Source organism: Sapajus apella, unplaced genomic scaffold (genome assembly GCF_009761245.1).
Source record: "Sapajus apella isolate SASKATOON/1434 unplaced genomic scaffold, GSC_monkey_1.0 scaffold83, whole genome shotgun sequence".
Taxonomy (NCBI): Eukaryota; Metazoa; Chordata; class Mammalia; order Primates; family Cebidae; genus Sapajus; species Sapajus apella.
In genome coordinates this window covers 7,450,451-7,464,920 of record NW_022437023.1, presented here as the reverse complement: position 1 = coordinate 7,464,920, position 14,470 = coordinate 7,450,451, and the positions used below count along the sequence as shown (strand labels likewise).

General features: G+C 53.4%; 2 protein-coding genes across 10 annotated transcripts in view; one reads left to right on the top strand and one right to left on the bottom strand.

Moving 5' to 3' along the window:
* The window catches only part of MOCS1 (molybdenum cofactor synthesis 1), a 34,352-nt gene extending 24,440 nt beyond the window's left edge, over positions 1-9,912 (top strand). The window contains exons 5-11 of one of the 3 annotated variants that reach the window (XM_032253641.1): positions 1,694-1,755; positions 2,085-2,196; positions 2,532-2,644; positions 3,148-3,258; positions 5,543-5,663; positions 6,196-6,258; positions 8,164-9,912. In XM_032253641.1, coding sequence (XP_032109532.1) covers positions 1,694-1,755; positions 2,085-2,196; positions 2,532-2,644; positions 3,148-3,258; positions 5,543-5,663; positions 6,196-6,251 — 575 coding nt within the window. In that variant the 3' untranslated portion in view covers positions 6,252-6,258; positions 8,164-9,912. The remainder of the gene's footprint in view (positions 1-1,693; positions 1,756-2,084; positions 2,197-2,531; positions 2,645-3,147; positions 3,259-5,542; positions 5,664-6,195; positions 6,259-8,163) is intronic. The other 2 variants (XM_032253639.1, XM_032253640.1) reach the window with 2 other exon arrangements.
* Positions 9,913-10,351: 439 nt separating this feature from the next.
* DAAM2 (dishevelled associated activator of morphogenesis 2) overlaps positions 10,352-14,470 on the bottom strand; it is a 117,462-nt gene continuing 113,343 nt past the window's right edge. For all 7 annotated transcript variants that reach the window (XM_032253631.1, XM_032253632.1, XM_032253634.1 and 4 more), the window contains 2 exons: positions 13,695-13,865; positions 10,352-13,395 (listed from right to left, as the gene is read on the bottom strand). In XM_032253631.1, coding sequence (XP_032109522.1) covers positions 13,171-13,395; positions 13,695-13,865 — 396 coding nt within the window. In that variant the 3' untranslated portion in view covers positions 10,352-13,170. The remainder of the gene's footprint in view (positions 13,396-13,694; positions 13,866-14,470) is intronic.

Below are 14,470 nucleotides of genomic sequence, written 5' to 3'. Positions count from 1 at the left end.
AAGGTGGAAAGGCAGAGCCAGCCTTGAGCTCTGGGTCGTAGTGGACCAATGCCTGGCTTCCCCTTGGCATGGATCTCATGTTGGGGCAAAGGCTTTTCAGGTCTGGATACCTTTTGATATGGGGGAAGGGGGTACATGATTGAGGGCTCTGGAGAATTAGAGGGATGGCAGGGAGACCCAGCTCTCCTCCTCCTTCCTTGGAAATAGCTTCAAGATCGGCCCCACAATCTTCTTTTCTCCCTTTTCATAAACAGGGTGTGATGCCCTGCTTATACCCTCCGTGTGCTGAGGAAGCACTCACTCCATCTCCTTCCTCTATAAAGCGCTGCTCTAGGTGCTGTGGAGGGGACAGAAGACACACAGACATTGCCTTACAGGCTGCTAAGGGCCAAAAGATGAAATTCCCCAGGACAGCCTTTGCTTGCCTTGTGCTATTGATTAAAGTGTTACAGGGAGGAAGAAAGAAAGAATTAGCAGGAGAGAACTAGGAGGACTTCAAGGAGGAGGGTTATATGCTGGCCTTGAGGAACAGAAGGGTTTGAATCAATGGCACATACTCCAAAGGGAAGCAGGAGTAAAGAACCTGCAAGGGCCCTACGGTGGGAAAGTAGGAGGTGGATCTGTGGCCTATACCCCTATATACACCTTCTCCCCTCTCTTTGTCTCTTATTTCCTGGCACAAGGATTGCAGAAATCGGATCTTCCCTCCCATTCATACTGTTTCGTCTACCACCTGCCTTTGGAGGGGAGTGTTTCACAGAAAAGAAAACTTACAGCTCTAGGTTATCCTAGCAGCGTTGTTTTTTCAAAGCCACACATTCTTCCCTCTACCCTCTCACTGAGCAGTCTGAAAATGCTGCAAGGAAACTCTGGGGACCATCGCTAGGCACCCTCTCTGACAGGTGACCACCCAGGCTGTGCAGGCTGGGGGCTGCCGGAGGGGGCCGGGATGCAGTAGGTGATCACGTGATTATATGCATGCGACAACTGGGCAGAAGTCAGCCGGGGTCACATTGACTGTGGTGAATGATTGTTGAGACAGTAATCACTTTCCAGCCCTGGAAAAGCACCTGTGCGTAGTAGGTGCTTGGAGGGTATGTGTTGCGTGAATCACTGATGAACTGTTGAGGAAAGAACACTGAAATGGGAGTGGAAAACCTGCATTCTGAAAGATGGAGCCATGAGGCTCTGAGCAGGGCATTGCCTGAGTGTCCGTTTCCTCCTGTAGACTTACAAGAGGGTTCAGCTAGATCCAGGGTCAGCATGCTATGGCCCGAGGGCCACATCCGTTTCCATATAGCCTTTGAGCCAAGAATGCATTTTACGATAAACATTCGCAATCAGTTGATGATAGGGAACATTATGAATTCCATTTAAGCAAAATATTGTCCCTGCAAAAAGAATTGCATGATTGTATCCCATTTTTAGATCTGGTTTACAAAACATTGCACTCAGTTATCACTGCTATATTTGGAATTGAGTCAATACTGTGTGACATATACTTACATGGATCCTCCGTGTTGCCTCTAGGTTTGCAAAGCCTACGACATTACTCTGGTCTGTTTCAGAAAACATTTGCCAATCTCCAGACGAGATGGTTTTTGAGGCTCCTTTATAGCTCTGGTGCTTTTCTGTGGAGGCGTGGGGGAAGAGGAGAGAGCAGAAATTCATGGACCTTGTTTCTCCCTCCTAGGCTTCCACAGGGTCATGGAGGGAATCCACAAGGCCATTGAGCTGGGCTACAACCCTGTGAAGGTGAGGCCACGCCCCCACTGTGAATTCCCGACGTCCCTCCACACGACCCTGGCCTTCCCCTCATGGCCCCCGGCCTACTTGAGAGCCCTCAGCTCTGGCCAGCAAGGCTGAAGTGCATGCATCCTCCTACCTCTTCTCTCCCAGCTGGTCCAGCCCTACCCACCCTTGTGAGAAAGGAGAAAATCAGTGACCCCATGGAATCCCCCCAACTTAGAGAACTGAGTGGGAGAAGCAGGAATGGGTCCCTGAGTGGAAGCCAGGTGCCCATGGGGGTGCCACAAAGGAATGCAGGGGGCACAGCCCTCATGGTCCCACTGTCCCCTGGCCAGGTGAACTGTGTGGTGATGCGAGGCCTTAACGAGGATGAACTCCTGGACTTTGCGGCCTTGACCGAGGGCCTCCCCCTGGACGTGCGCTTCATAGAGTACATGCCCTTTGATGGTCAGTGACCAGGGACGGGGTGGGGAAGGGAAGAAGGGACTGGGCCTGCTGGTCAAGTGGGATGGCTCACCAGGTAAGTATGGGTGACCCCAGGGGTGATGGGAGAGCCCCAAGCAGGCACCGAGTCTAGGATGATGATGGGTTGTTGGTGGCTTCTCGGAGTCCACTGTAGGTGTGATTTGATCCACCCATTTTAGGCAGGGCCCCCTGTCCCTCCCATCCAAGAGGCTGGAGAACTGATTGTGGTGCTATGGCAGGGGATGGACTCGGAGACCCCGGGGCCCCTTCAACTCTGATTCAGAAGCTTCCCTTGCTTTCCCCCAACCCACACACAGGCAACAAGTGGAACTTCAAGAAGATGGTCAGCTATAAGGAGATGCTGGACACTGTCCGGCAGCAGTGGCCAGAGCTGGAGAAGCTGCCAGAGGAGGAGTCCAGCACAGCCAAGGTTAGGGAGCAGGGGGTGTGGGACAGGCCTGGAGGAAGGTCGTGCCTCTACCCTAGGATGGAGAGCTAGCGGCTGGCTGCACTGTGGTGGGGATGCAGTGATGGGGGATGGTACTGTTGAAGCAGGAAGCATCAGTGCTATCACAACCACTTCCCTGTTTCATGGAGGAAGATGTGGGTCCGGCTAGGGTGGGGGTCTGTCACGTATCAGAGGACACACTACAGTAGGTGGCAGGGGGCGCTGCTCATCCCTCTTCCACACAGCCTTTTCTAAAGATGCTGCCTTAGCAGCTGTTATCTAGAGCAAGCCAGGCATGGGTCAAGAACCCATGGGTCATCCATCTTACCAGATTCTTCTATCACCTGAGGGCCTCGGGTGGAGCCTCATAAGGGCCCCTCTGAGAGAGGGTTGAGGAGCGGAGGTTCTGATGTCACCGAGTGAGAGCCTGGGCTCTGTAGCTCATCCCCTTCACTGCCCTTTTCCTCCCACTCTCCCCTGCCCAGGCCTTTAAAATCCCTGGCTTCCAAGGCCAGATCAGCTTCATCACGTCCATGTCTGAGCATTTCTGTGGGACCTGCAACCGCCTGCGAATCACAGCTGATGGGAACCTCAAGGTGAGCATCCCCTCTACCACGGAGACCCTTGCCACCTGTGTTCTTATAGCTCCTCCCATCTGTGCTCCCTGATTCGACAGAAGACTGGCAGGGCACAGTGCAGGGGTGGGTGGTGTCTGGTGCAATAATGTCAGGTTTGGGGGCATGATGGGAGCCACACGTGGGGGTGAACGCATGGCCACTCTGGAAATGTCACCCTGATTCCTTCCTTCCTTCCTTCTGTGGGGCCCTGAAGTAGCTTCTGTTTTTTTGGGAGCTCCTTTCCAGCTCTCATGGAGAGCTGAAGAATCAATGTGCATTTTGCCTGGCCCCCACCATGGTTAGCCCCTTCCACCAGGCCAGGGGCTCAGCTCTGAAACCAGACATGGATGTTACTCATATCTAACAAGCATGTCATGTGCATTCGGCCCTGTGGGGGATGTCGGGACCCCTTCTCATCAGGGCCATGCAGACTCAGAGGCAAGACCAAACAGAGGCAATGTGTGGCGGCATGGGAGTCCTTGCCACATGCATGGCTGCATAGACCGTGAGGTGCTGGGCCTCAAGGAAGAGCACTGCAGACCTTGGCAAGCCTGAAGAATGGGTGGGGCAGAAGTGAGGAGGGTAGGGCGCACACGTAGTGTTCATACTGGTTGGGCAGGTTAGGGCAGATTAAAGTCAGCTGTGGGAAAACTACATTGTAGAGGGCTTTGGTTCAGAATGTGTTCTGTGGACAGTAGGGTGCTGTGTAAGGTTCCTGAACAGGGGAGACATCCCCCATGCATGTTTTATAAGCCACAGGTTGGATGTGATGACAGGAAGACATTTAGGTGACTGTTCAGTGGTTCTCCAAATATGTAAGAGTGTGTGTTGAAGGAAGATTCTGAGAGCTTGGTAATGTTTGCTTAAGGAGGGGAGGAAGGCATCAAGGTATCTGGGAGGCCTTGGGATCTTTTACAGTTGTGGGAGGGTGGTGATGGTGGGTTGGATTTAGAGGCATCCAACTTGAATCCAATAGGAACCATCCAGCAGGTTGCTGAAAAGCTTGGGTTTTTTTCTGGGCTGGAGATATGGAATTGACCTGGACTGTAGGTGGGGTCTGTATCTGTGAGGTCTTGGCAGGAAATGGAAGATGGGATTCTGAAGAGAATATAGTGAAGAAGCTATTTATAGCATATAGGATTAAGGCGATCAATAAGGGATACTGAGGTACTTGGGACCAGCAGCAGCAAACAGCTGTTCTCACTTAGGCAGGCCAAGGGAGAGGCGTTGATGTCACTGGAGCCCAGGAAGGGCTGGAGTCTTAGAGAGGCTACCTCACTGACACTTGAGCTGTGCAGAGAAGCAGCTGCTGCCCGGATATCAAAGCAGGGAGGAAGCAGGGGAGAAGTGCCTCAAGGTCTGTCTTTCCCTTTACCCCCTGATCTCCCAGGCAGGAGCCAGCTGGAGGGGGGCCCAGCAGGTAAAGTCCACAGGAGGAACCTCTTTGTTGCAGAGAAGGGAACCCTGGGGCTGGTGGGGGAGTTGAGGAATGAGGTGAAGCAATTAGAACGATCCTAGATTTCACTTCTGTTTTATCTTCCCCAGTGGTCTCTGCCCTCAGAAGCTTCTCAGACATTCTTCTTTCTCTGTGGCCACAGTGCCTTGTGCAGAGCTGGCACCGAGTAGATGCTTTATAAGTTTTGGTGGAAGGATGGTCGGTACATTGATTTCTGGGGCTGCCTCATCCCTTACAGAGGTTGGGAAGCATTCAGCAAGTTTGAACGACCTTAAGTTGTCATCCCCACCAGCCCTCAGCTGAAGCTTCCAAGCAGTGATCGCAGGCCCAGATAAGTACAGGGCAGGCAGGTGACATCCACAAGTGACTTGGAGGGGCTGAGGTGAGTTGGGATGTGTGTGACACAGCAGGGGGTAGGGGACTTCCAGGACACACACAGCTCCAGCTGACTGGGGACCATTCTCATGGTGGTAAACAGGCCATTCCAGCAAGGGTCTCAGGAGAAGGTACGGATCTGGATTTTTATGTGCTATCTCTGTTGGCATCTACTTAGTTTTTTCAAATACACTGAGGGAAGTGTGACTCACTCACATACAGGCATTGGGAAGTCCAATTTTGGATCTTGCTCTTGTAGACTCTCTGACCTCCCTACAGCACCTCTGTCCCTCACTGCTGGGGGCCCTGCCATGGGAGGCCTGGGCCCTGGTGCCCTTCCCTGGGGAATTCAGGGAAGGAGTTAGCTGCTCAGAGGCCAGAGGCCAAGGCTCTCAGCGATAATGAAGGCATGTTGTCCTCGCCTCCGTGTAGGTCTGCCTCTTTGGAAACTCTGAGGTATCTCTGCGGGATCACCTGCGAGCTGGGGCCTCTGAGCAGGAGCTGTTGAGAATCATCGGGGCTGCTGTGGGCAGGAAGAAGCGGCAGCATGCAGGTAAGGGCAGGGTGGGGAGGGCTGGCCTGGATGGTGAGTGGGCCTTGTCCCCTGCAGGGAGGTCTGGAGTTGTGGAGTGAGATGCCCAAGGAACACTTAGTAGGAAGCTGGAGGGAGTCAGCCTCATCCCCACTAGCACTCACTCTTGTTGGCCCTCTGGACTCGGGGTGCAGTGATGGCTCTCCTTCTTTGGGGAAATGTCATAGCAGAGGCTACACAGGAGAGGGGACCCCAGATTCTCTTGGGCTGTTTTATTGGGTTGGGAGGGGGGGAATGACATTGCTTCTCTCTCATCCCACATGTTGCCTTCTGTTTATGGAGGGCAGGGTCCTGATGTCCACAGACTGGTCCTCTGGGCTCAGCCATGAGCAACCTTGCAGTGCGCATGTGGGGGCCTTTTGTCAGGGCACATATAGCTGAGCGCATGTGCTGGGGCTGTCAAGCACGTTCGTTTCAGTGAACTTTGCTCTCCTCACCCTCTCTATCCCCTTCCCCTGCTTTCTTCTCCCTCCCCATCTTTCCCTCACCCCAGGCATGTTCAGTATTTCCCAGATGAAGAACCGGCCCATGATCCTCATCGGTGGGTGACCCATCAGTACGTAACCACTCACCCTTGTCATTTGGGGATCCCGTGGGGTGGGAGCCGTGCCATAGGCACCCCCAGCTCCTGCATTTCATGCTGATGTGCTCATCCTTGTGTGTGTTCTATTCCTCCTTCATCTCTTCTTAACCTTCAAGGTTCTATGGTTTCTTCCCTCCCTGTTCATCATCCCCCTTACTATATCTGCCACAGAAATGAACCTTCTGTCTCACCAGAAATTGGAGCAGAGGGATGGTCCACCAGATTTAACGATCACTAAGTTAGCGGCTCCCTGAGAATTGAGATCCCCGTTAAAACAGAGCCCTTTTCCTCAGCTCTAAAATCTCCCAGTTTGGATACCATGACAGGTGTCCTCTGTAGTATAGACTGATCCATGCACCGTGTTATCTGGCGATTAGCCCCTACTGGTGGATGTGTGGCCACACATCTGTGCTGGGCTGGGCAGAGCTTGAGGCAGCAAGTTAATAATGTTACTCACCTTTCCACGGAGGAGATGGCCAAGACTTCAGCTTCCCAATTCCTTAACTCTCGGGAACATCTGCATAGGACGTATCACTGTGTGTAGGATGCTTCAAACAAAAGTCCCCCTTTTTAAGGCCTTATGTGGTCTCCTACCCCTGGGGGCTGGGCTAGTCACTGAGGAGCTGTAGGGTGGCTGTTGCCCCTCTGGCATGGTGCCCAGATTAGAGCAGGTGAGGCCTCGACCCTTTGCCCACAGTCAGGTCTGGGCCCCCTGAACTGTGCCACTAGCAGGAGGGAAAAATGAGACGAAAGATCCTTTTTGTAGAGGTTGGAGCAGAGTGAGCTCAGTGGCCCAGAGGAAAACAGGCTAGAGACAGCCCAAGGACCATCTTTGCCCACCACCTGCCCAGGAAAGCAAAGGCAGCTCGCCATTGGGAAGAAGACTCTCATCTCTTCTCCTCCCTCCCCCAGCATCAAAATCCTCTTGTTGCGCCCTGACGCAAGCTGAGGCACCTTCATGGCCTGGACAGCATCTCCCCAGAAGGGAGGCTGCACCTCTGACATTGACAAGTCCAGGGCTTAGAGTATGATGGGAAGCAGGAAGCTGGGGAGCATTTGCTTCATACTTTCAGAGATACTGGGTAATTAGTCTGCTTTCTATACAATCAAGAGTTGCCTAGAACAGGGCCTCTCAGAATGCATGTGAATCACTGGGGATTTTGTCATTTGGATTCTGACTTGGGAGGTCTGGGGTGGGATTCTGCATCTCTTGTGAGTTCTCAGGCGGTGCTGGTGCTGCTGGTCCATGAGCCAGCCATGCTTTGAGTAACAAGAGCCTGCGCCATTCCCCAGACCCCCTCTGCACCATCTGAATCAGGCCATCAGTTTGTGTGCACTTTTGATGTGCTTGAGGGAACTTGAAAAACATTTAAGTAGATCAAGTATTCCTCTTATTATCTCGTCTGTAAACTAATGGTTATATTAACTCTTCATGGAGAATGTGAAGATGAAAATAAGTGTAATTGGTAATTTAGGGTGAGACCTAGCTCTAGGTTTAAGAAAATTGAAGGGACATTCACAGGTCATGTGATCTGGGCCTCAGCTTGCTGCTGCTTGAGAGAACTTGGGAAATGAGAAGGTTTTCATGAGGAGGGGGCCCGGAGTCACCCTGCGCCACCCTGGCACAGCAGTGTCTGGGAGGGCTGTTACCCCGTCCGTCACTGGGTGAGAAGGGCTGTGAACTGGGACCCTGGATGCAATCTATCCGTGGATCTTCTGTTTCGTCTCTTCCCACTAAGCTTTTTGTTCTTCATTCCTCTTTCCCCTCACTGTGAAAGAGAACTTGAGGTGGGATAGGAAGAGGGTTGGGGAGTACAGGCGGGAAAAATAATTGCCTTTTGGACTTAGTGTTTCTTCTCTTTTCTTCTTGACTTGCAGAGTTATTTTTGATGTTCCGTGATTCCCCACCAGCCAATCCAAGCATTTCCTCCTGGGATGCCCTCCATGTTGAGGGTCTAAGATCCAGAATGAGTTTCTCCAGCCAGATGGCCACTTTATGGAAAGGATACAGGGTCCCCCAGACCCCTCCTCTAGCCCAGCAGCAGCTGGGGTCTGGCTCCTTTCAGAGATACTACACTTCCCATGCAGACTCAGATGCCAACTCAAAGTGCCTTAGCCCAGGTTCCTGGGCTTCTGCTGCCCCCTCAGGACCCCAGCTAACCTCAGAACAACTAACTCATGTGGACTCGGAAGGACGGGCAGCAATGGTAGATGTGGGCAGGAAGCCAGACACAGAACGGGTGGCTGTGGCCTCAGCCGTGGTCCTCCTGGGGCCTGTAGCCTTCAAGCTTGTCCAGCAGAACCAGCTCAAGAAAGGAGATGCCCTGGTGGTGGCCCAGCTGGCTGGAGTCCAGGCAGCCAAGCTGACCAGCCAGCTGATCCCTCTGTGCCACCACGTGGCCCTGAGCCACGTCCAGGTGCAGCTGGAGCTGGACAGCACACGCCATGCCGTGGAGATCCGGGCATCTTGCCGGGCTCGGGGCCCCACCGGGGTGGAGATGGAGGCCCTGACCTCTGCTGCAGTGGCCGCCCTCACCCTGTACGACATGTGCAAGGCTGTCAGCAGGGACATCGTGTTGGAGGAGATCAAGCTCATTAGCAAGACTGGTGGCCAGCGCGGGGACTTCCATCGGGCTTAGCTCCTTCCTGCCATTCTCACCCATGGCCAGGCCTGGAGATGGGATGCAATTTGGGCTGAGGGAAAGATGTCAGGTTCCTTTAATCACGGTCACTGTTTACCTTGAGCAGTAAACCCGAAGAGAGCCTGCTGTACTACTAGGCCTGCTGCTAGATGATCTCTAATGATGGATGGAGCTTCCTTTCTTTAGGGAAGATACCAGCAGGCCCTCAAGCCTTCCAGGACAGACACTAAGGTCATGGGAGCGGGACTGCAGCCAGCAATGCTAGGTAACTGAGAAATCATGTTCTTTGTGGACTATTGCAGACCACCAGTTTCAGACAGTCCAGCCCAGAACTTTTCCTTCTCATTTTGGGTTTTCTCTTCTCCTGCCCTCCTGGGGAGAGATTAAGGGCTCATTAAGCAGAGGAGCCCACTTTGAGGAGAGCAAAGCACAAGCTTGGCTAAGTAATGCATCCCAGCTTCTCCCCAGCAGCTCTGCCTCCCTCAGTCCGTGAAGCCGCAGCCCTGTCCCGCCCTGCCCTGACTTCATCTCTCCTTCTGCCCAAGTCTGCGTCCCTTCAAACTTGCAGGCTTTCAGCTTAACCGCTGCCCAGTCTTGCTGGCCCCCTTTCCTCAGGACCCCTCCTCTGAAACAGGATATGCACACATGGGTCACAGCCCTAAGGACTCCTGATGGACCACGCAGCCCACACCTGGCCCTGCTCATGGCTGTTTCACCCACCCCTCTTGATTCTGGAGCATATCAGGGAAAGAAGACGACGATAGATTGCCTTCACCCTCACAGCGCACAAATAAAGCTATGATGCCAACTTTGCAGATGCAAGAATGAAGACACTGTGTAGGTAGGGCACCGGGCTGCTGCCATTTCACAGGGAAGGTTGTACCTATTAACCCTATCCCAAGACATTGCCCTGGGGGAAGAAGGGGCATATTCTCTGTATAGCCCCACTGTGGGAGAATGTGAAGTGAAGTGGGAGGCATAGAAATGCACCATGTAAGGGAAACTTTTTGTCAGGTGGTGGCCAGGGTTGTTCAAAGCTCATTGCTTGCATCACCTCCTACTGGAGATCAGAGAGGACAATTAGACGCTCCTGGTTTTCACATCCCCAAACACTGTTCTGGCCTGCTGGGCTCTCTAACTTGGTTAGATGTCTTTGGGTCTATCCTCAGTGGTGCCTCCTGCCTGCCTCCCCTCTGCCCTCTGCCAAGGTGTGCTGGCAAATGTTGATCAGCTCTCCGGTAAAGACCATTTCTGTGATTATAAATACTCCCACGTGGAGTAATTGCAAGCTACCAATGTAATGTCAAATGGCTTGCCAAATTCCTGAAAATGCGAACGATTGGTTCTTACAGAGCTGGTACAAGCTGGCTCCAGGATACCACTCTTAGCCCACCCCAAATCCCCTCATAGGAAGGAGGCACAAGTTTAAAGGCAGAATGGATAGGGATGGTATGAATTTAATATTTTTTAGTATTACAATATATTCTTATAAAAAAGGTGCAAGTGAAAAAGGACACTGCAGACTTTGTCCGTTTAGCCTCATTTGTCATCGGAGGCAGCTGGTGAGAATAGCCTTGGTGTGAAGGCATCCCTGGTAGAGGTGGGGGGAGATGGTGACAGCTCCCCAGTTGGTGGGAGTGGGGAGAGGCTGGAACAGACCCTTCCCCATTCACCTGGAGAATCTTCTCCTCCCACTGCCCTAAACACTTTATTTCCATCACAGGGCAGAAATGCTGCTGCTGAGAAGGTTGCATTAGGTTGATGATAAATTTTACATTGGCCAGGAAATTAGACAGCTGGAGAAACTTAAAGGTGGCAGGAGTGGTGGGGAGGACATGAAAAAAGCAAGACCAAGAAACATTAAGAGGCGAAAACATTTAACATATTAAGGATCAGCTCAGCCACCCACATTGGGCACCAGCCCCTTCTGAGTTGAGTATGAGTCCGTGGTGCAAGGCACTGTTGGAAACCTGGCTACAGTGGCATCTAGAACCAGAGCCACTGGCCAGATCTAGAAAATAATAAATAAAAAAATATCTTTTAGAGTGAGAAGGCTGGGCTCTGGAACAACGTATTTGTGCCCTCTGTCAGCAGTTAAACCAGATTCAGCTTTTCTGAAGATCAAATGTGTCTTGAACAGCTTCCATAGTCCTTGTCTTTGGAGGTGCGTATCCAGTCTTCCACGGTGGATGGGAAGGCCAGACGCACTTGTGGAGCCCTCCCCTCTTCCCTGCCCCTTGCCCCTTGGGGGGTTAAGTTAACATCAGCCTAGCCAGTTTGGGAGAGGACATTTAGAGGTCTCACCCACCACCTATCATCCCAATGCCTGTGTTGCAGTGGGAGCTCGGGGGGTGCAGATGGGTATAGCCAAACTCTGCAGCTGCTCTGCCTGGAAGCCTTCATCTTTGCCCTCACCTGGGTTCCAGGATGGCCTCTTCACACCTGTGTCAGCCAGGCTTGCACTTGCTCAGGTCCCTCCCACCAGAACACACACGCTGCCCGCCCCCTCAAACTAACACACATGCTGGGCTCATCAACACTGGGTTTCTTCCCCCGCAGCGACTACGGTCCCAGCCCCAGGAGTCTGATGCAGGTGAAAGGCAGAAGTAGAGGCAGCCGAGAATGGGCCCAGCTCACCAGTCTCCACTGGCAATAACCCTGAGCCGGTGATTAGGTTGGAAAGTGAGAAACACAGGGAAGGGCAGAAGAGCCAAGAGCTGGTTGATGGTAGAGGTCAAGGCAGGACCAGTCTCACAGAGGATGAAAGGTCAACAACTCGGAGCACAGTACTGAAAATAAGAGCCTTCATGGAGTTTTAGAAGAAAGGAATTTTGTCTAGGTACGGCCATCCCATTTACCAAGGCCAGCACAACATGGACAAAATGGAAGGTAGGAGTGGATGGGAAGACCAGAAGGAGCCCCTTGTAAGGCTGAACCACCAAATTGGGCACAAGAGGTGGGGATGTGCCCCCCCAGCCCAGGCTTCCTCCTTGGCCCTTTCAGGCATGTGCTCCCCAGAGGATGTCAGCCTTCCTCCTCCATCACCATCTCCTTAGTTTCCCTCATCCGAATGCCTCAGAGGGGATACCCTTAGAGACAGCATCTTAACCCAAAGTGCAGCTCTGGCCCTCAGAGACCTCAGGAACCAACTCTCCAGCGCCAGTGGACACATGGTTCTAAGTGGCTGCCTACAGGCTGGACAGAGGCCACTGTGGCTTCTGCCTTGAGGCTGTTAGATAAGTGGGTGGGAGGGCCTGAACTATTTATATGAAGTAGAGAGCTGTGGGATGGAGCTAAGTATTCAAGTGCTGCCCTCTGTCGAGGGGCCATAGGGGACTCCAGGTTAACATTTGAGGTCACTGTCTGGCTTCACAACAATGGCCAGGTGTCTGGGAGGTGGGGACGTGGGATATGCCCAAGGCATGAGGTGTGGTGATGAATGAGGTCTTTCTTGAGCCCCTCCCTTACCAGATTCATCAAGCACCTGGTAGTGAGCCATAACTCTGGAAGCCCATAGGTGAGTCTTCTTCTAGGACTGTGGATTAGTAGACAGATGGAGGTGAGGGGAGGAAAGGAAGGGAGATTTAAGACATGCAGAGAGAGGCCAGAGGACTTGTGACATGGGCAACAGATACTGCTACTCTGTCCTGAGGGCTTTGGTCCCTGCATCAGCCTTCTGACACTGTTCTCTGGAACCTACCAGAGCTGATCTAACTAGAATATATAATGGCGCCTCTGTTTGCCTTCAAGAGGAAGTTTGCCCCAGGTCGATGTTCTGTTGAGCCTCCCGTTGAGGGGCAGGGTCTGGATTTCCTCTCGGGGCCCCTCATCATCATCATTCCCGCTGCTGCACAGGAAATCCGGACAAGGCCGTGGACCTCTCCAGTGCGGATCTGGAACTGTTGTGTGCCAGCACATGGGTGCCCATGGTAGGAGATGGGGAGCAGGGCCCTCTCAGCCTGGGGTTACCTGGTTGGAGGCTTTCCAGGGATGTCCCAAGCCAGCCTCAGAATAAGCCCTGGGGCCAGGACGCAGAAGGAATCGTGTGAAGGGGAGATGAGAGGAGCCCCTTAAGGTAAGTGTGGGGAGACGCCTGGTCTGGCCACACACAGCCTCCCACCCCAGGACCCAGCCTAGGGTTCTAAACCAAGCACCAAATGGTTGAACTATCACCACCGCCTCCGCTCATCCCTGTTCTTACCCGACCCTGTCTACCGGCCTCCCGTGTGGCCAGTTCCCCAGGTCAGTAATGGAGCCGGTTTATTGCCCGCTCCCGGGTGACTTCCAGGGCCTGGCTCCCTGATCGCTTGCGGCTGCGCTTGAGCTTGCATAAGTCCTTGTCAAAGACCTCCCCGGAGCGCAGGGCCGACACCAGGTCATCGAACTCGCCTCCCTCCTCCAGCGAGCTGCCCGCAGCCAGGACCTTCCGCTGCCGCTGCCACCGCTCACGGTCCCTCTGCTCCTTCAGCTGCGGGTGGGGTGCCGGAGGCGGGAACCCTCTTAGAGCGAGGGTCTGAGATCAGGGCAGCCCCTCAGCCCTGAGCTAACTCCCAGGCCATGGCCGTGCTGCCGACCTGTATCTGTTGGCCCCACTCTCCTCCTGCCTAGGACATACAGGCTTCCCCGCCTCACAGTGCTCTCTTCCCTCAGGCTAGGAAGAAGTTTCTGTCTCCTGGGGCTGCTACCCACCCCTATGGCATGGCCCAGTCCCTGCCCTCCTCCCACGCACCCATCTCCCCTTAGTCCCAGGCCCAGCACACCCCTCACCATGGCTTCCATGCGCGCCCGCCGCTCCTCCTCCTCCTTCCTCCGCCTCATGGCCTCTAGGTCCTGCCGGGCCTCCGAGAAGGCCTGCAAGAAGGTGTCAAAGATGCCAAAGAATTCGTCCGGCTGCATCTTGCTGTCATGCTCCCCGAAGTGCATCAAGGCCTTGGCGAACTGTCAAGGGAGAGAGAACAGGGTTGCTGGAAAGTGCCGGGAGCATGCTGGGCACAGCCCCTGAGGTTAGCTGGGTTCCAGCCACAGAGCCCAGTGCAAGGTTGGGGACAGCTGGCACAGGGGGCAGGGCTGGAAAGGGCGAGGAAACAAGGCTAAGGATAGGCTTGAGGCTAACACCCTGGGCAGGTGAAGAGTTGGGCTCACTCACAGCCCAACTCAGAGCCAGCCCCAGGCCTGGGGTGGGCCTGGGATCAGGCGTATAGACCTTGGGAAGCCCTTCGTGAGGTCAGGAAAGCACATGGCAGAACTCAGAACTTCAGAGATCCTCTAGTTATCTGGTTAATAACTTAACCCCTCTGTGCCTCAGCTTCTTCCTCTATAAAATGGGAGTAATAGAATCTACATCATAATGGTATTGGGGGTTAGGTGAGTTAGTGGCTTTACTTCTGTATGCCAGGCACTTAAAGGTACCATTGCTAATTGAGCCCACTCTGTATCCACCAAGAAAGATCTTGCTACTCAAAGTGTGCTTCATGGACCAGCAGCAGGTTCACCTCCTACAAGCCTGTTAGAAACACAGAATCTCAGGCTTCCTAAATGAGAAT